The 19,166-nt window shown below is 45.4% G+C and overlaps 1 protein-coding gene across 1 annotated transcript; it reads left to right on the top strand.

Moving 5' to 3' along the window:
- The first annotated feature begins 12,822 nt into the window (after positions 1 to 12,822).
- il11a (interleukin 11a) lies at positions 12,823 to 17,833 on the top strand. The gene is made up of 5 exons (XM_070966886.1): positions 12,823 to 12,829; positions 13,604 to 13,761; positions 16,820 to 16,915; positions 17,065 to 17,226; positions 17,409 to 17,833. Exons 1-5 carry the CDS (start codon positions 12,823 to 12,825, stop codon positions 17,586 to 17,588), a joined length of 603 nt encoding a protein of 200 aa, XP_070822987.1. The 3' UTR covers positions 17,589 to 17,833.
- The last annotated feature ends 1,333 nt before the right edge of the window (positions 17,834 to 19,166 follow it).

Raw genomic sequence — 19,166 nt, 5'->3', positions numbered from 1 at the left:
CACAAATTTGTAATATCCAGTCAATTTCACCGTCTAGTCAGCCAGACTGCTTTAGAAACCACTTTCTTTGTTTTTAGAGTGAAGCTCTATGACGTCTTGACAGACCCAAGTTATCACGCTCCTCCTCTGGCGTCCGGCCAAATGGCTTCCTTTCTTCCGGTCAGCTTCGCAGATGAATTCCTTTACGGTAAAAAGCTAAAAAAAAATCAGTCTCGTGAGAGACCCCTGCTTACATCATCACTGTTGCCTCCGGTTCTGTCTCCCCAATTTCTTACTGTGCTGACATAAGAAAAACATGCTATTGAGAAAGGCCGCTTATAGGTCATGAATCACGAGAAGAGGCTCCCTGTGGTCACATTTATCAATTAAGTGATTGTAATCACTCTCATTTGAAATTCAATGTGGTTTATGAGTGAGAGTGAGACTGTGTTTGTGTGCTAATTTCAAGTTTCCAGTAATGCCAAACAGATGTAGTCTGTAGCTTTATAATTAAACACAGATGGGGTTCAGACTGGTATCGGTCTATGCTGATTGTACAATATTACAATAGTCTTTGATACAATACGGTGACCAATATCTGAGTACTATCAAGTTGCATGTAAGGTTTAGTAAGCCAGTGACACACACACACTTTTCTGTGATCTCAATCACTGACACAGACAAAATGTCATACACACTTTCACCCAGAATTGTGTAGTCATACTCACAACCCTCTGTCTCTCTCTCTCTCTCTCTCTCTCTCTCTCTCTCTCTCTCTCTCTCTCTCTCTCTCTCTCTCTCTCTCTCACACACACACACACACACATGCACTAAGTAGAGTTCTTAACCCAGGTGCAGAGTCCCACACCTGTTGTAGCAGCTCTCTGTAATTAGCTCAACGCAATTATCATTGGTGGATGGAGGGGGGCGTGTGTGTGAAGACAATGGGGCAGTTATTCTCTCCCTATCATCTCCTTCTCTCTCCCTGCTCTCTCCCTGTCGAGTAATGAAAGATTCTTCCATTCTTCAAAGAGACGGAGTTTCCTACAAAACAGCTGAGTCAGAGGAGAAAAGAGAGAAGGATGAAAAGAAACAGAGAACAGTAGGGAGGCAAGTGCGGTAATGCAATGCTGCTGGTGTGAGGCCCAGTGGACCACAGTGATTGTGTTCACTGTTGTTACACACAGGAGTCATTTTCAGGAAGCGGAGAGGGCCCATGGCTCTCACACTTAATGCTAACAGCTACAACCTGGCACGGCCTCAGCATCTATTTGTGATCTGGTAACACTATACCTGAGCCCTGCGTCATCCTAAAGCCCTCAGTATAAGGAGGTTTTTCAAGTCATACGTCAGGGGAAAGGCCAGAATGTGATGACTGTGGGGCTACTGATGGAGGTTGTGAGACATGTTTTATCAGGGAAAGTGTGAGAGTTTAAGTCAAAAGTAGTCATCATCGACAAATATTTCGGGGTTCCGGGATAAATTTTGTTTTTTTAATCCTGGTCTCACATGGCAAGGCGAGCAATACTTTTATGAGTGTGGCTTCCAAGAAATAAAGCCAAATGTCTCATTTGGGGTCACAGACTGAAAATATTTAAAGACCTGGCCGTATGAGACACAGTCAGCAGAGAGTCAGCTCTCATCTGAAACAAAGTCAGAGCGGAATATTGTACATGGCTCCTGGCTAAGTCCTGTGTTAAGGCCAGGAAGGAAACAAGAGAGCAGGGAAATCTGTGTTAGGTTGCAGACAGACAAAAAGACAGACTGGGGGTGTAGGAATCTGCACGAGGTTTGAGACGAGCGGTGAGAAGGTCAGAGGTGCCGGGGGGGGAATCAGTTAGCTGCAGACAGACGACGGACTGTGGCTGCGGACTTTAGGTGGAGGAAATGGACAGCGGGGCCTCAGTGAGATGACTAAAAGGCCAAGAGAAAAGCCTTGATCTGTTTTCTCCTGTTACGTCACCTGAACGTGAAATGCACACATAAACACACAAACTTTTTTTTTCTGGTCCACACATGCTTGCCCCTACACACAAATGTACACGGGCGCACGCAGGGATATAAAGAAGCCCTGTGAGGTCAGATCCACCAGGCTGAGGCTGTCCACTGTTAGTAGGACTAGCCAGCTAAGCCTCACAGTCTCACTGGCTGCTACAACCACCACCACCAACCACTGTACCCTGCCTTGCCCTGCCCTGCCCTGCCCGGCCTCCTCTCCACTGGCGGCTGTCTGTCCTGGCCTGCTGCTGCTGCTGCTGGTACTCCGGGGCAGCAGAAGCAGCAGCAGCAGCAGTGTTTATGTGTGTGCTCAATTTGGGACAGGGCCAGCGCCACCAATTTGGAACTGGTGGTCTTTTCCTCTTTTCTAAAATGTCCTCATCTACCTTTCCCCTCCTTTCTTCTCCTTTCCTCCTCTTTTCCTCCCTCTCTCTTTCTCTCTTATTCTCGCTCAGTATGTTTCTTTCGGGCCGGGGGGCCTGTGGGCCTGTGGGTAGGGGCCTTATTCCATCAGCCTGGGGCTTCTGTCAGAGGCTTGTTCCATTTTGCGTCATGGTGTTGACTGAGCGGACCCCACACTTAACTCCCATAGAGCTATGGGGTTGGGCGGCAGGGCGGCCGGCGCGGGCTAACGCGGCCCCGTGTTCAGCGTGGTAATCTGATGGCCATGTTTATTTTATGCAGCTCTCCTTTGATGGAGCAGAAAAAGTCTTTGGGCTTTTTGTTTCAGCACTTTCACTGCCAGGTCAGAGGTGCTCGCCGTGGTTACGCTCAGGAAGAATAATATTTGCCCTTATACTCGCTCCAAACAGGCTTTTTTCCATATTAGTGTCAGGGATACTCTCTGGGTTTCTGCCTTCCACTGATTCGGCACATTGGAGGTGAAGGGTGGTGGGGGCCCGCACCTCAAAAGCATCGCTCCCTGGAGGATAATGAGGGTGTTCCACAGGTCGTCCCCGGGGCTTGTTCCTATACCCCTGAGTGAACCCCTGTCACACTCCGCTGCAGATCTGAGAGACAGCCCTGCAGCCATATATATATAAGTCCCAGTAGTGAAGGAAAACACATACATAAACACATGAAAACACTCTCCCTCCTGCTTGGCTGCCCCGGACTCCACCTCAGCTGTCAGTCGTCCAAACCTCCCAGGGGTTCGTTTTAATGGAGTTACCAAAAAAACAGAGTTACCTTTCCTTGTCTGCCTGCGCCTTTCACTGCCTCACCCCAAAGCTCACACACCCACCTATCTTTCTTGTGTCAGCTGTTTCAGATGGGTCGAAAAGCCAGGGAACCGCACAGAGTCATTAGAAGAGGCTTTGACCTAAACGTACAAGAGAGAGGAAACCGTCCACGTTCACTGGATCGAATTCTGACCCTAATTTGTTCTGCGCAACCACATCATGAAGTACAAATAAAGTCTCATGTATTGCCCCTCATCACAATGTTCTGCGCTTACTGTGTTGAGCTTTACAATGTTGATCTGACCTGGGAAAGTGTTCTCCGAGTGGCGACTTAACAGGACTCGCTTTGTCACGCAAGAGCGCTTTTGACTTTGAAGATTAATTAGTATGTAGCCTTAGAGAAAAGAAGCCCAGATTGTGGCTGGAATATTGTTGATCTAGCTCGATTTTGTTATTGTAATTGGCCAAGGTTTGTGCTGTCATCATGATATTACAGGAATGAATCATTGTCATACAAGATAAGACACCCTGGGGAGTTTTATATGGATAATGTTTCATTTCCTTCTCGGTTGTTCATTATTTATGATCTGAATACAGAAAAGACTGGGTTAAGGCCAGATGGGAACAATAAGCACACATACACACACAGACGCATGCATAAACAGAAACTAGATCACCATCAACTGACTTCGACTCTTATCTTTCCAATGGAGATGAATGGAAAACTATGTACAGGAAGGACTGTTTACACCTCCTCCATATATCCCATCATCCACCTTTCTGTTCTAACACATTTGGCATGTTTCTGGCCCCCCGTGTGACTGTGAGGTATGTGCTTACTCACAGACGGAGCCTGTACTCTGATGTAATTCAGGGGAAACAGGGAAACGAGAAGTGGGGGGGGGGGGGGCTACCTTGGTGGTAGGTAATCCAATCCCACCTCTTGCAATTTAGCAGCTCAAAACAATTACCGACCGGCTGCCCCCAAATCAGCACCAGCAGCCAGACAAAAGAGAAGTAGCGTTGGCGTGCTAATAGACGCTGATGTAAAGTCAGATTTAGTAGGCCACTACAGAGAGGAAGCTAATCTGGATCAGGGTTTGGTAATGTCGTGCTCGCTGTTGAAACGGAGCCTGAAAGCCTCTGCAGATGGCACCGTGTGGGAGACAGTAGAAAAGCCGGGTCAGTGAGTCATAAAGAGGTGCTGTCGGTCAAATCCAAGGATTCATCAGCCAGAAATCTGCCTGTGAGATGTGCGTGTGTCCTACTCTTCCCACTCACTGTCACCCAATCAGGGGCTGATTAAAGGGGATCGCCTTTCCTGTGAAATGCCTCTATCTCTACTCCCGCATCCTGTCAAGCAGTTGTCCCTTGCTCACGCCCAACACCCTTCAGACGGGTGATCGCCTGTTTTACGTCTTTGCCATCGCTATCTGTGTTCGGTCATTCTCCTCCATGGCATCGCTTTTTTTTTTTTCTGATCCCAGCTCTATCGCTGCTCATTGCTTCTTTTCTCCATGACCGTTTCACCTATCTTTCTCCACTCATCCCAAACCCTTCCCATTCCTTTCTTTTCTCTTTTCATGTGTCACCATCCCATCCTCGTCATCACTCTCAGCTTCCAAGGATAGAAACTATCACTGTGTTTATTGTCTCAGTGTCAAACATAAACCTGTGTCTGTCCAGGCATCCTGTTCCATCCCCTCCCATCCCACTCTTTGTCGTCATCCCTTTCATTTCTTCCCAGTGATTGTCCATGGGTCTGTTGTTTCTGGGCTTTTAGTCCAGTCTGCTGTGGGGAATTTCCTTCTTATCGTTCACTGGGCCATTCTTTGCATTCCTGGCATGCTTCCCGGCACTACCGGGGGTCCTGCCAGATGCGAGGGCGTCTGTAATACAAGGCAGACGCTGAGGCCAAGTGACACCATTCATACATCCAGCGGTGACCTTCTGATGAGAACGGACAGACATGATTGATGAACAGAAAGAGGATGAGGAGCCAGGGAGAAGAGGGAGTGGGAGACATAAAAAGACAGTGGCAGCGGGGGCGTAATGGTAATGCGTGTGAACTCTGTGCCAAAAATAGAACATTCTGGATAGTTTTCATTTCTAAATCCTTGACTCATGGACTGTTATTGATAAAACCAGACATGAAAAGCATTTAAATACCTCCTGACAGAGCGGTTTGTGGCTAATTGGGAACAGCAGGGGGTCAAAGTGCACACAAACACTGGGAACAAGAATAGCAAGATTAGAATAACTTTCATGTCATTCCTCTTAGTCACAGCCCTCCAAGGATAAAGGTGGTTCTCTAACTGCACACTAAACAAAGCTTTTGTTAGTTCCCACAATGAACGAAGGTCAAGAGAATAAAACCGGAGAGACGTTGGGATTGTGACAGGTCGTGCAGATGTACAAGTAAAAGATGGCCGTCTCAGACTTGTCAGCTGGAGATAGTGATAATGGTGGTTATGAAGAATGCACGCAAACACATCACTTCCATATCTTTCACTCACTATTCCAGAGATTAGATAGTCTGTCCAAGAGGCATGAGGGCTAGATAGTTCACAGTTTATATAAACATTTACAGTAAATGTTTTCCTTCCAGAAGAAAATGCAAAAAAAAAAAAAAAAACCCAAACTGCGATACGACAACTGCAGAAATTTCAATCTAAAAAAGGAAGACAGTGTGTCTTCTGTGCCGTGTTTTCACCGCTTCAAGTCAAAGTCACTTCAAACCAAAGTTGACATTTCAGTGAACTTGAGGTCCGCCTCCCCTCCCTGTGCGGTCAAAGCACAGCCTACTGAATGTGGAGAGAGGTCTTTTTGATTTACAAACATTTTCAAATGCACTCTGCCTCCAAACTGTTGTGCTCAACTCTCCCATCCGTGTTCGTACGTGATTTCAAAACATAAACAGTGACAACGTGCGGATATGAAATTTCCTTTCCTGTGTTTGCTCTTCGTTATGATGAAATTTACACACTCCGCATGGCTGACGCACAGGAAGTGGTCAGTGGAACGACGGGAGAATCAATACAGCTGGCCATGTGCTCTGTTATAAGTAGTGTTATCTGCCATCATTGTTGTAGGAGGTTGATTTATGATTGTCGTCGTGTAACAAGCGTTAATTTAATGAACAGCCCGTGATGGAGGGGCCCGATGTGCGTCAGCCTTCACAGAAAACAGCCAGGCCATGTCAGGTTAAAGGGGGTAGTGGGTTATAAATTGTTTTAAATACTGGAGTGAACTGTCTAACAGACGTAAGCATATGTGTGTTTCTGTGAGTTTGTTTGTGTGTGTGTGTGTGTTTGTGTGTGTCCATCTGTCTGCAAAAGGGCATCCTCCCACCCCCCCATGTGACTGAGGTCACGTCACATTGACAAAGTGACTCGGTGGAGCCAGCTGCGACGTCACACCAGTCCTCTTCCTTTTGTCTTCCCGCTCCCCTCACTCTTTCCCCATCACCGCTCCAGGCCCCGCTGCCCCCTTGCACACACACACACACACACACACACACACACACACACACACACACACACACACACAGAGCCCTCCCCCCTTCCCCCTGAGAGTTTGTCAGCAGCTTCCGTAGAATAACACGACAACAGACTCAGTGTGTGGCTGACGCAGACGCACGGCGCGCCGGCAAGTAGTGGTCAGCTCTGATACAGTATACATCACTCACACACACAGATGTAGTAACTCACCACAGACACAGTGCAAGACTGACAAAGAGACAGAGAATGCACAAGTAATGTCTCCCGGATAACTATTCTGCACGCTGAGGAATGCACCAAAAATAGCACCTTCACTTTCTTTCTGCTCCCTTTTCTCTCTTGCTTTTACGATGAAAAGTTCTGCACTGGTGCAGAGATGTTGCAGCCAGGTGATAAAAATAATTCACCGTTTACACGCACATGCTGAATTACATGTGCTTTCATTGTTTAAAGCTCGTCCTGTGCACCAGACTGCACCGGAGAAAGACGGGGGGACCAGGAGGAGAGGGGGATGCGAGGTGGAAACGAGTGAGTGAGTGTGTGAAAGAGAAAGTAAGAGGGAGCTGAGGGGAAGCAGTCTGAAAAGAGGAAGAGATGGGGAGAGAGAGGGACGCAGACAGGACACGCAATGACAGGGGAGGAAAGAATGTTTAGGGCGACTGAGAATGGCGGTGAGAGGAGCGGGAGGGAGAAGCGGAGGAGAAAGCGAGAGCTCTGAGACAGGCCTGGGCTCTCCGGTGTATTAACACCAGTCTGAGATGGAGGGAGCAAGCAGGGTAGATGGAAAGAGTGTTTGCACAGTAAAAAGTTCCTTTTGCGTGGGTTGCTTGCTTCCCGCTGTACCCTCCTCCTCCTCCTTCCTCTTCTCCTTCTCACACTCTGTCTGTGACCTATTGCTTCAACTAATTCATTCAGAGATTTCCTCACTGGCAGACGCCAAACTGCTTGTACGCAGTGAGAGGGGAACGTGAGCAGGTGAGCAACGCAGAGAGGGAGAGGGTTTCGGCTGTTACACATGCATGCACGCACGCACACACGCATGCACACGCACACACATACAGTGTGTTTTGTCACATACCATGGGGTTTGGTTTCCAAACAAAATGAGCCTCGTAAATGTGTGTTTAATAGAGAGCTGATTTAAACATTTTGCTCCCCCGGTTTCTGCCGGGAGAGACGTTTGCCTCATGCTCTCCCTTTCATCCCTGCATCCTGCCCTTTGCACGGCTCTGTGAGCTGAGCCAGTGGAGGAAACCTGCAATAATGATGCTGGTTAATGTCCTCCTTTAATGGTCTAATAAAAAGGCAAAGCAACAGATGCGCAACAGCCATATCTGCCTCAACTGGGCAGCTCGCATGAAAAAGGAAGAGAGCAATTGACACGCATAATTAGTAAATCACGTCCATGGGGAGCTGTCTCAACTAAAGAATCGCCAAGGGGGTGGGGTGGGGTGGGGTGGGGTGGGGTGGGGTGGGGGGGTTGGGGGCAGGGTCTCTTGTCATATAGCCATTTGAAAGAGGACAACAGCACTTTAACACTGATCACTGACATTGAGACGGAGAGAGTCAGAGACGTCACTTTATTGCCCAATGACTGCAGCCCCCTCCTGTGTGTCACTATTTCTCCCTCCAGCCCCCCCTGAACTTTTAACACACTCACTTGCTCTCTGACGTAGGTTGAAGTACGGGGGGCAAGCGGAGGGAAGAAGGGGGGGGTGGCGTGATGATGGCAGTGGGTACCGAGTTAGGGTAGGGGGTAACCATGACGATTCCCGCAGTGGTGGAGGAAGTAATGAGCTCCTTTACTTCAGTGAAATACTAATATTACTTAAGTAAAAATATATATGTATAATCAGGGAAACGTACTTTAAGTATTGAAAGTAAAAGATGTCCCTGTGACTTTTCTACATGTCATTAGATTATCATTACTGATGCATTAAAAGCAGCATTTCACTGTTACAGCTGGTTGAGGTGGAGCTCATTTTTAACTAGTTTGTACAGGACAGCAACTAATGATTATTTTCATTATTGATTCATTAGTTTCTCCATTCATTGATTCATAGTTACCATTGCCAATTAATTTTCTGTCAATCAACTTACTTCAGCTCTACTTGTATAAACTGTTGAGTATCTTATAAGCTCTATATTTTCATGCAAACATGTAACTAAAGCTGTGAAGTAAAGTAGAAGTCCTCAGATTTGCACTTCAGTACAGCACTTGAGTAAATGTACTTAGTTACATTCCACCACTGCCAGATGGGATACCCTGCCAGAATCATACACTTGGCAGCGAGCTCGAGAAAATGAATGAGGGACAGAATGACGGAGTAGAGAGGAAGAGAAGAGGAGGAGGAGGAGGTCATGGGGAAACTTGAAAGTGCCCTGTTCTAGGAGAGTAAATATTAACAGTAATAGGTCGGACCTTTGGTTTTGCCTTTGAACGTAATCGCCGCGGTTGTTTATTCAGGCCCTGCTGGAATCCCCTGGAGGAAATGAGGGTGCAACATAAAAATGATGAATTTATTACTACTCCTTCTCCCATGATCCCTTTTACCATCGCAGCGGCGTTGCGTCACAGCCAATGTTTGCACTGTTTACATATGACACTCTGAGGTAAGCAGAACATGAGACTTAACCCTAAAACCCACAAGACGACTTTATCATCCACCTGGACATGGAAATTAACCCGCAGCGACAAACATTTATGGGAAAACCCACATTAACAGAATGGGCTGATTTGGTATTTGTTACCATAATCAAACTACAACCCTAATTAAACTAAAGCAAACACTGAAAAAAATCCCCAACGTGTAAAAATCTATTCTTGCATAAGCTCTTCCTTGTCAGGTAAATAAACTACTCACACTCATTCTGAAGTTGCTTAAATCAAAGTGGCGAATGAATCACGCAGCTGTGTTGATTAACAGGCCGGCAAAAGGTGAGCAAAGAGTGTGAGGCATTCAAATGATTTGAAGCCTGCGTAATAATGTGTGAATACATGCCGTGGCGCACAGGAAACCTAGTGTAAAAGCATGAGCGAATTGAGCGAAGCTTGTGTGAGTAAAGTTTGTCTGGCAGCGAGGCCTGGCAGACCCTGTCACAGGTTCCCCTTCCTCTCTGATGTCTTTGAGGTCGTAGTCTGAGTGTCTCACTCTGTTTCTCCTCCTATGGTGGTTTACACAGATTGGTGATGTAATGGGTAGCATATGAAGGCCACACACAAACACACACACGCAGACGCACACACAAACACTGATGCACATGCACGATATACAGACACCGCACTTATACCACCACATACCCATAATTACACACATATACTGTACGCACACCCATTTACACAAACCCTGGATTCCCCCTTTTCCAACAGGCATGCGCCAGTGTGCGCTCACTCTCTCACACACAAAAACAAAAAGTCTAAACAAAGATACACAATTCGTTTTATTTTGCGCGCCGACATCTATGCATACGTGCGCGCGGACACGCCACACACACACTTAAAGGGTACCCATCCGGTGTCATGGTGTGTGAGTGATCAGCGCTGGCGGACGACATAACAGAAGGCTGTGTGCTTCAGAACCACCCAGGAGACCCCCATCATGAGAGGCAGCCCAGAGAGGGAATGAGGGAGAGTGACTAACTTCACTTTTTCTTTTCTTCTCTCCCCAGCTGTGTCTTCAAACGGCCCTTTGATGTGGCAAATTAAAAAGAGCGAGTGTGTCAATATCTCCCTACGTCCAACCGCACTCATCTATTTCCTCCCCTCCTTCTGCCGCTCTCCTCCCCTGCCTGCTTTTCTTCTCTACTGTTGACCCGAGAAAACAGAGTATGACCCTTTTTAACCACAACAACTCTGCCACCCACTCACTGCCACCAGGCCCTCATCATTTGGAGGGTGTTTGTTTGTCTGTGTAGGCCCACCACTGGACTGGCAACTCTGTGTGTGTATACTGTATGTGTATGAGTGTGCGAGCGTGCGCATTCAGGGCCCACCACTAATTATTTTCTAACCACACCATGAGTGTATGTCTGTGAATGAGGGTCTCCTAATCTCACACCCAGACTCAAAAGCGCTTTCTTCCCTTCCCCTGGTCTCTCTCGCTCCCTCTCTCTCCCTTTGTTTGTTTGTGTCAGTAGCCAGGTTTCCACTCAAATAGAGCAAAAATCCTAACCAAATTTTCAGGAAATTGGCAAAAGAAAAGGCCTGTTTGCGCCCATTGAATATTAGGAGTTGAGATAAGCAGTGCTGATTCTCCGTTCAGGTGCCATTATAGCACTGCGGAAGAAGAGGGCGCCACAAGATGATGTCATTAAACGACCTCCAGTCAAACTTCAAATGATGTGAGGGAAAAAATGATGCTGGAAGTTTAGCCTTTCTGTTCGTTTCATGTATTAATGTGTTAGTGCAGGTGTCACATCCCGCTCATCGCTCTGCACAGATCTCATATTTGTACACATTTCACTCCCTTGTGATATACAGTATGTGTACGCTATGATGCATTGACTGTCCCTCTGTGATGACTGGAAATCATTCTTGCCCTTTGCAAAAGCAGGCCACACTTTACTGCACCTGACAGGGTGTTTCCAGACTGCCTCTGCGCGTGTGTGTGTGTGCGCATGTTGATGTGTGTACAGGAGACTGTTATGTTTCTACATGTATCAGAGTGTGTGTTTCGGAGCTACAAAGTGCCATTTTGGTGTGTTTTTGGTCTTTTAGAGCAGCATGTTTTTCTTTGACTGATCGAATGTGTGCATCTATGTGCATATCATGTGCGTGTGTGTGTGTGTGTGTGTGTGTGTGTGTGTGTGAGGTGTCGACCCCATCAACCACCCTGCGCCCCTCAAACGTGTGTCTGTGTTAATGTCCTGCGGTGTGTGTATATGCGTGTGTGTCCGCTCACTGTTTCTATGCAACACTTTCAGAGGCCCCTTCTGGTCTGGACAACACCTCTCTCCTGCTCCTATCCGTCTCTCACTCCTCACTCTTTCCTTCACCCTGGAGAGGGAGAGAAGGAGTGAAAAAAAAAGAGAGGAGGTGGGTGGGGGGGCAGTGGAAATAACAGGCTGCTGTCTCAGGAGGGGCTCTGAAAAAAAGAGCAAGGGGTGAGAAAAGGAGGGAAATATGGTAGAGAAAAGGTGTTTGCTGTGAGTCTTAGCTGTAATACAGGCGATGTGGCATGTGTAGCCTAAATTAGCTGTGAATTAAATAACACAAGCGAGAACACACTTCCTGTGACATTTCACCCTTGAATACAGCACATAACACCGGGTGAGCACAAGAAAAAGAGAGGGCAGGTCAAACTGGAGGCACAGAAAGACACATGGTTACATGAGATATGCTGATACACATGAAAACAATGGGCTTTTTAAAACGTCTGCAGTGATAGAGAGAGGCAGGGGGGAAGAGATTTGGAGATGGGAAGATTAAAAAGAGGTAGATGGGACTGATTGGTGCAGGTAGCGGGATGCGACGGAGGAAGTGCTGGAGATAGCGACGGCACAGGACGGGGAGAAAGTGATAGAGGAAAGAAAAAAAAAACAACGGAACAATTTTTTTTTTAAGTTTCGCAAAGGGAGACAGGCAGCAGGGAGGGGAGGAGGAAAGAGGGAGAGAGAGAGGAGGGAGAGAGAGAGCGAGAGAGAGAGAGGGAGGGAGAGAGAGAGAGAGCGTGTGTCTGTGTGTGTGTGTGTGTTTTTATGAATGAAGTGAGTCACTGCCGATGTGTCATAGGCCCGACGTCTTTATAAAGGAAGTTTTAAACAAGCCTAAACACTTCACTGCGCGCAAAAAATTGGACTTACCACACTCGCATCCCTCTCTCTGCATTTCTGTTGCCTCTCTCTGTCTCTCCAAACTGTCTAAGTGTCTCTCTGCCTTCAGCACTCCATAAAGACTCATCTCAAACTTTAACCAAAGACAGAAAAGTTTGACTTTTACCTTCCTCTCCTGACTTTCTCTCTGAGTGCCTCAGTCATCACTCTGCTCTCTCATTCATTCTCTCTCTCTCGTCCTGACAACTTTCCTCCTCACTCTGACTTCAAGAGTGCGAAGAAGAAACCGGAGCACGTGACAATTTCCGGAGTTCAATTTATTTATTAATTTTCTATTTATTTATTTATCTGCGTTTGTTTGCTGGTTTACCTAACTCTTGGATCCGAATCAATATGAAATGTAAGTGTTTGTATGAGCGCATTTGAATGCCTAATTGCTTTAATTGTTGATTATTTCTTTTACAGCTTTATTTTATTTTCAAACGCTTTGTTTTAAAATTGTGCGTGTATGACGTTTGTGTGGCTGTTAGCAGCTGTTTTGCCGTCCTTTTCAGACTAAATGATGTCATAGATTTTTAGATTAAATTAAACAATGAACTTACTTCTGACTTTCAGTATGGACAACTTTACTCTCCAAACTGCAAAAGTTAAACTCGACTGGGAGCTCAGATGCTCCTGCAGTGTTATTTTGGCTGCGATTCTTGTGGTTCACCTGTAATTATCAAGCATTCATCATTTCAACAGCACTGTGGTTCCCTTTTAATACTTAGTCTACCTTGTATTTGAACTTGAAAGGAAAAGAATGAATGAGCTTACTGTTAGAGAGTTGACTTGGCTGGGTCTATATAATTTATACCACCAACTCACGTACCTATCCAGTTGCAGGTGTGACAATCAGCAGCATTCATTTCGCTGCTTATGGTAAAGGAGTGATGATGATATTCAGTGTCAAAGCCCAGCTTTTAATGATTTAATGATTTGCATTCAGCCTGTGAAAACATGACTCTGACACTGAAGCTCTTCAGGATTCCTCTGCCAAGTCTGGAGCTATTGTTTATATTATGGTGCAATATCTTCCCCTGGAGCTGACAGCCGTGGCCTGAGGTCATTATCATTATGGCGAGATGACAAGCGCCTCTCCACTAATTGCTTCCGTTTTCTTCTGCCCCTGCAGTGCTGCTCGACTCCTCCTCATCGCTCCTCTTCTCACTGCTATTGGCCCAGCTGCCTGTGTTCACGTCTGCCTCTCCAGTACCACAGCGGCGGCCCAATGACATGGATAAACTGTCCAATCAGACCAAAAATCTAATGAAGCTCACCCAAGAACTGCTGGTAAGTCAAAATGTCGTCATGGCGATTGCCAGTCTCAGCTACTGATTGGAGGAGAGGCTAATGAGCCCCTGACCATCCTATGCTAATTGAATTGTTAGTGTGAGGGTGGAAGAGGATGCTGGTCATTGTGCCACAGCCTGTCTTGATTGATCTTCCTCTAACTGGATTTTGGTGTTAATGTCACCTCTCAGTTTTGGTTACATCACTCTTTAAAGCAGCACTAACTTTCCACCATGAGTTGTTGTGGAAACTGTTTGGCTGAAGTTTACCAGGTTTACTCAGGATTCAGTTTGACTTAAGCTGCTTTCATTGATGACAGACTGGCTGGAGTCCATATGCATGCTTAGATCAGGGCAGCAAAAGCCTCAGGGGAGATTTGACTGAGTGATCTCACTTTTAATCCACGCTAGACTTGGAAGGGAGGGGAGGTCTGACTCAGCAACCTCCTGGTCTGCCTGGTCACCTGACTGGTGGCGGTAGCAGGAAGATTGGTGGCCAGGTCGGTGCCTATATCCAGCTCAGTGAACGCGCAGTGAAATTAATAGGCTTTATGGAACTGAGATGAATAAAAACACATTCACAGCAATGATCTAGCAAGATACACAATGTAGTCAAGGGGACAGAGAAACAAAACAGAAAGTTCTAGGAATCCGTTTAATGTCTCCCATCAAGACAAATGTAGAACTACATATCAACACTGTACCTGTATCCAACTAAAGCTGGACAGCCAAGCATATCATCTGTGAAATGACAGCAAAGTATATCACATGCCTGTTTACATAGAAACATGTTTATGTTCTGCGGCTAGACTGTGGAAGTGAGGAAGGAATTGGAGGAGTTTTTTTTCTCTTATGAAATGTGAATCACTTGCACCGTACTGACAACTCTGGCAGACTCTGACAAATCTCATTTTGTTGACAGTCAAGTGGTTAGGAAAATCAGATCTGAGAACATGGCCAAGATTTGGCTCCAGCTGGTGATTGTGTATCAACACTGTGTTTTAACAGGTGAAAAGAAAGCGGGATCGTATCTCTGGATCTTTGGTTACACATGACTGATCCAGATTCTATTTTTGCATTATGCAAATCTTTAAAGCCTTTTGTTCAGGGGATGAAATCAAAAATAGCCACAGACTCTCTCTAGTCTTGGTTAGTAGATAATGTTCAGAAAGTGTGTGTGTGTGTGTGTGTGTGTGTGTGTGTGTGTGTGTGTGTGTGTGTGTGTGTGTGTGTGTGTGTGTCTGTGTGTCTGTGTGTCTGTGTGTGTGTTCTGTACATGCGGGTGGGTTTGTTACTTTAAATCAATGTTACAGACCATTGTGTAGCAGTAGTCTAACCTGGGATCCAGATGTGAAGGAACCAGCATCATCAAAGGGGGTTGGGGACAGTATTAGACAGTGTTCAGTAAATGGAAGATTTATTTTTAATTTCTTTCCTTATTGTGTGGAATTCCACTAAAAAGAGGACAAAGTTAGGAAAGATAAATAGAATGGGAATCCATGGAAAGTCCCTGCAAAAAGGCAATGAAACTGATGCTTTAAAGGGAGAGAAGAGTGTGTGTGTGTGTGTGTGTGTGTGTGTGTGTGTGTGTGTGTGTGTGTGTGTGTACACATAGGTCCATATAAGTTTTCCGACTCAACTGTGTGTGTGTGTGTGTGTGTGTGTGTGTGTGTGTGTGTGTGTGTGTGTGTGTGTGTGTGTGTGTCTGTCTGTCTGTGTGTGTTCGCATGCATGCAGTATGGGTGTGAATGTGTCCATGCATTTGTGTGTAGGCATTTTTGTGGCTGTGTGTGTGTGCATTGAGGGTTCTGTAAATAGTCATGGTTGTGTAGGTGCGGTGTTTAGAGTTATGCTTTCGGTCGCCACAGCAAAGTGACTTGATAAAAATCAAAAAGATTTATCACATTCCAGTATTTGCATTCAGGAAGAAAAAAGGCTGGATGCTAAGTTCTGTCGGGTGAGGTCATGATCTACGATGGAGAGAGCAAGAAAAGGAGGATAAGAGGGAGAATTAAAGGCTGAGAAAGATGGAACAAAAACCACAAGAGATGAAGAGATCAGAGAGCCAACTAGATGACAAGCCAGTGGTGTATGTGTGTGCATGCATGCACATGTGCACGTGATGTTGCATGTGCTTATGCACCTGGTATGAGACAGAGAGGACGAGGGGGGCAGGGGAGAGGGTAGGGAAGCAGGGGATAGAAGGGGACAAAAGCAACGGAGACAAAACATTGGACCACAAACATAAGTGAGCTCTTATGAAAGGCTGATGGAGAGACATGTGAAACAATGCGGCACATTCATCACCAAAAACATCAACACAAACAACTGGAGGCAAACAGTAGAGCAAGGAAAACAGTGGATAACAGGTTAAGGAAGCATTAAGTACAGACAACCTGTTTACACAAAACATTTCTCAGCACTCATCATCCTAATGTTGTTATGTTCCTCTACTGATTGGAAATGACGCAGGCCACATCAGTCATCTCCATTTTCCCCCATTCATTACTGAATCAGGCATACATCTTTAGTGCTAAATTGTACTACTGTTGATCACAGCTGCCTTCTAAGGTACAACCACATGAACCTGCACTCAGGTTGTTTGCCCCCCTCTGGTGGCCATGATGAGCACGACATCTGCTGTCTGGACATAGTTTACAACACGACTCTTGCTGGGCAGCAGCACTGCGTCATTCCATCTTTTTATAGCTGTGACCCTGGAGTTTCCCTACAGCCCTGTGTTGTCTGTCCCACTTGGAGCTTTCTTAGTCACTGCATATGTTGTTATCCGCGCTCCCTGTAGAAAACATCCTGTGGGTTCAGGTCATTTACTCTTATTGTTGACATTTGGGGTGGCTGAATGTGGGTGAACTCACACTGACCTGATCAACCACGCTCCCCTCAGTGAGAGCTACTGTCTCTAAGCACAGAAAACAGTCATCCGATCGAGGTGCTGGACTAATACTTTCCTCATGTTGCCGTGACTCGTCTCAGGATGAGTAAAATTGCACTGATGCAAATTGCTAACTGCCTGCTCTGTGTCTTGTTTTCTCTTTCAGAGGGAGCATGCATTTGATGCAGATGTGGAGCCCCACAGGTTCAGATCCCTGCCAGAAATGAGCAACAGATCAGCCAATGATCTCAACAATCTTGAGGTAATGCTCTGATAATGCATTTGTGTGTGACTGTGTGCATGTGTGTGTGCGTGCTTGTGAAGGGAGAGGGGCTGGTCTGTTTCTTTTCGCACAGTTACATCTTGCCACACCCATGCTAAGTCTCTAAAGTATGTCTGTGTTGTTTCCAGCTGAAGCCCACACTCTCTCAGCTGCATGCTGACCTGAAGCTGTACGAGCACCACTTCGAGTGGCTGAACAAGGTTTCGAAGAAGCACCACCACCCCGCATTGCCCAAGCTGGTGGAGATGATCAGAGAAATGAAATCTCTCATCAACCTGCTGCACCGTCAGGTAAAGAGCTCGGTTTCTCCTTTTCATTCTCAGTTGATTTCAGTGTTTAATTTTCTCTAAGTTTTAGCAGAAAACTGTCATTTTCGACAACAGTTTGCTACCACTTTTACATTTACCCTGTGGTAAATAAATGAATAAACTGCTGTTCTGATCTGTTTGTCTTCCTCTTTTCTCTCCTCCAGATGCTGAGAGTTGAAGCACCGAGGCTGACTCCAGCGACCCCCTCCCTCCCCCCTCACCTCCCCTATCAGTTTGATGTCCTGCAATCCAGTCATGAGCTTCTTCAACACTTCAAGCTCTTCTGTGATTGGGCGTACAGAGCATTCATCAGCCTCAAGCCCAAAGTCTCTGCAGTACAATGATAATCCAAGCACATTCACTCTTCTCCTTTCAACTACTTGGCTGCAGAGCCAGTGAGGACAAGTGGAGTCCCGCCTCAGCCAAAGGGGAATAATGACCATATCAGTGTGCATTGCAGTTAGTAGCATCCCTTAAGAGGCCCAAACGTCAACCAATGACATGCGTGTTGAAGAATGTGTCTTTCCATCAGAGCCAATAAGGATGCACTATACTGCAGCCAGTTACAACCATAAAGATTTTTGTTAAAGCAAACCGCCAGTTTAACTACAATGATCATGTCATGATTCCCCAAACTTTTCCTAAAGGCCTTGTTCATGACCATGTTATTTATGTATTTATTTATTTATTGACTGTCAGTAATTTATTTAATTTTATTTATTTGAAATTGTAATGTGTCACTCTCATCTTTATTTCTGTATTAACGTGAATTTATTTGCCCACATCTCTGTAATCTTTCTTTTTGTCTTGTGTCTCACTGATCCTCAAGAAAAACACAGTAGCACTTCCTGAACCTATAGCTCTGATAATGACTTTCTTTGCATTTGTGTATTTCTTCAGCGAGTAATTCTTCCAGTAGATGTAGCATACATTTGGGACAGCCAAGGTTTTCACTATCTCTCACTTACAGTGCCCTTAAAGTAAACAGTTGAGATGATGTTAATGTTATCTTCTTTCCGTGTTGAACATGCCACGTCGTAACATATCAATTGATGACCTATGAAATTAATCATGTTTATCTGAAAATGTCAAGGTGGTAGCCGAAGAGAAGTGAATGCGTTCTTTTGTACCACAGGCAGAGTGTCTATTTTCAATGCCTGTTTCTCGTGTTCCGCATGAGGAGGCATATTTAACATTGTGGTAAAGTTGAATGAATGTGCCCTGTTGCTGAGCACTGATGGACCTGATTAGATTCTTTGCACAAACTTGTTAGGATTAGCCTCTTGGATGAGTGAGATGGCTGATTTTGAACCTGTGCTTTGGGGTAGAAAAGTTTTTATTATTATTATTATTATTATTTTATTTTTTAGTTTTTAGTTTAACACCCAAAGCCTTAAAATACTATGTATTGTGACACTATGTTCTGTACAGGTGTACATAAATGTACAAGAATGTAAATTGTTGTATACAGTGCTTTTGTGTATTATGTTGTTTTCTACGATATAATGTAGATTACTTCACCAATTTTATCACTATAAGTTCTGTCCATTCCTATTCTAGTATTTGTTTCAGTATTGACTATTTATTTAAGTAACTTGGTGGAACTATTTATTTTGTGCTGCAGTGGAGCAAGTCTCCTATCTTTTTGTACTTTTATACAGTTTTTATTCTTATTTACTATTATTATACCATTATGTTTAAATTATTGTTGTAACATCAAGATGCCTCTTCCACACACTGATTGGCCTCAATGTGAAATATGTGCCTTGGTGAAATAAATACTAAAGAATGTGCACAATGGATTTCAGTATGTCTTTGATAACCATGGTCCACCTAACCAACTACGTAAACCGAAACAGAAGGGAGTCAGGGCAGTCACACTGGTACTACGTTACCCAGGAGTCTGTGCGCCAGAGTCAGAC

Source organism: Chaetodon trifascialis, chromosome 7, assembly GCF_039877785.1.
Source record: "Chaetodon trifascialis isolate fChaTrf1 chromosome 7, fChaTrf1.hap1, whole genome shotgun sequence".
NCBI lineage: Eukaryota > Metazoa > Chordata > Actinopteri > Chaetodontiformes > Chaetodontidae > Chaetodon > Chaetodon trifascialis.
Note: the sequence above shows the minus strand (reverse complement) of the source record. Positions and strands in the feature narration are given on the sequence as shown.

Bases quoted from the DNA above. Each gene is read 5' to 3' on its own strand.
- il11a (XM_070966886.1), top strand. The intron at 13,762-16,819 runs GTAAGTCAAAAT...TTTCTCTTTCAG, and splicing joins AGCTCACCCAAGAACTGCTG to AGGGAGCATGCATTTGATGC. The intron at 17,227-17,408 runs GTAAAGAGCTCG...TCTCTCCTCCAG, and splicing joins TCAACCTGCTGCACCGTCAG to ATGCTGAGAGTTGAAGCACC.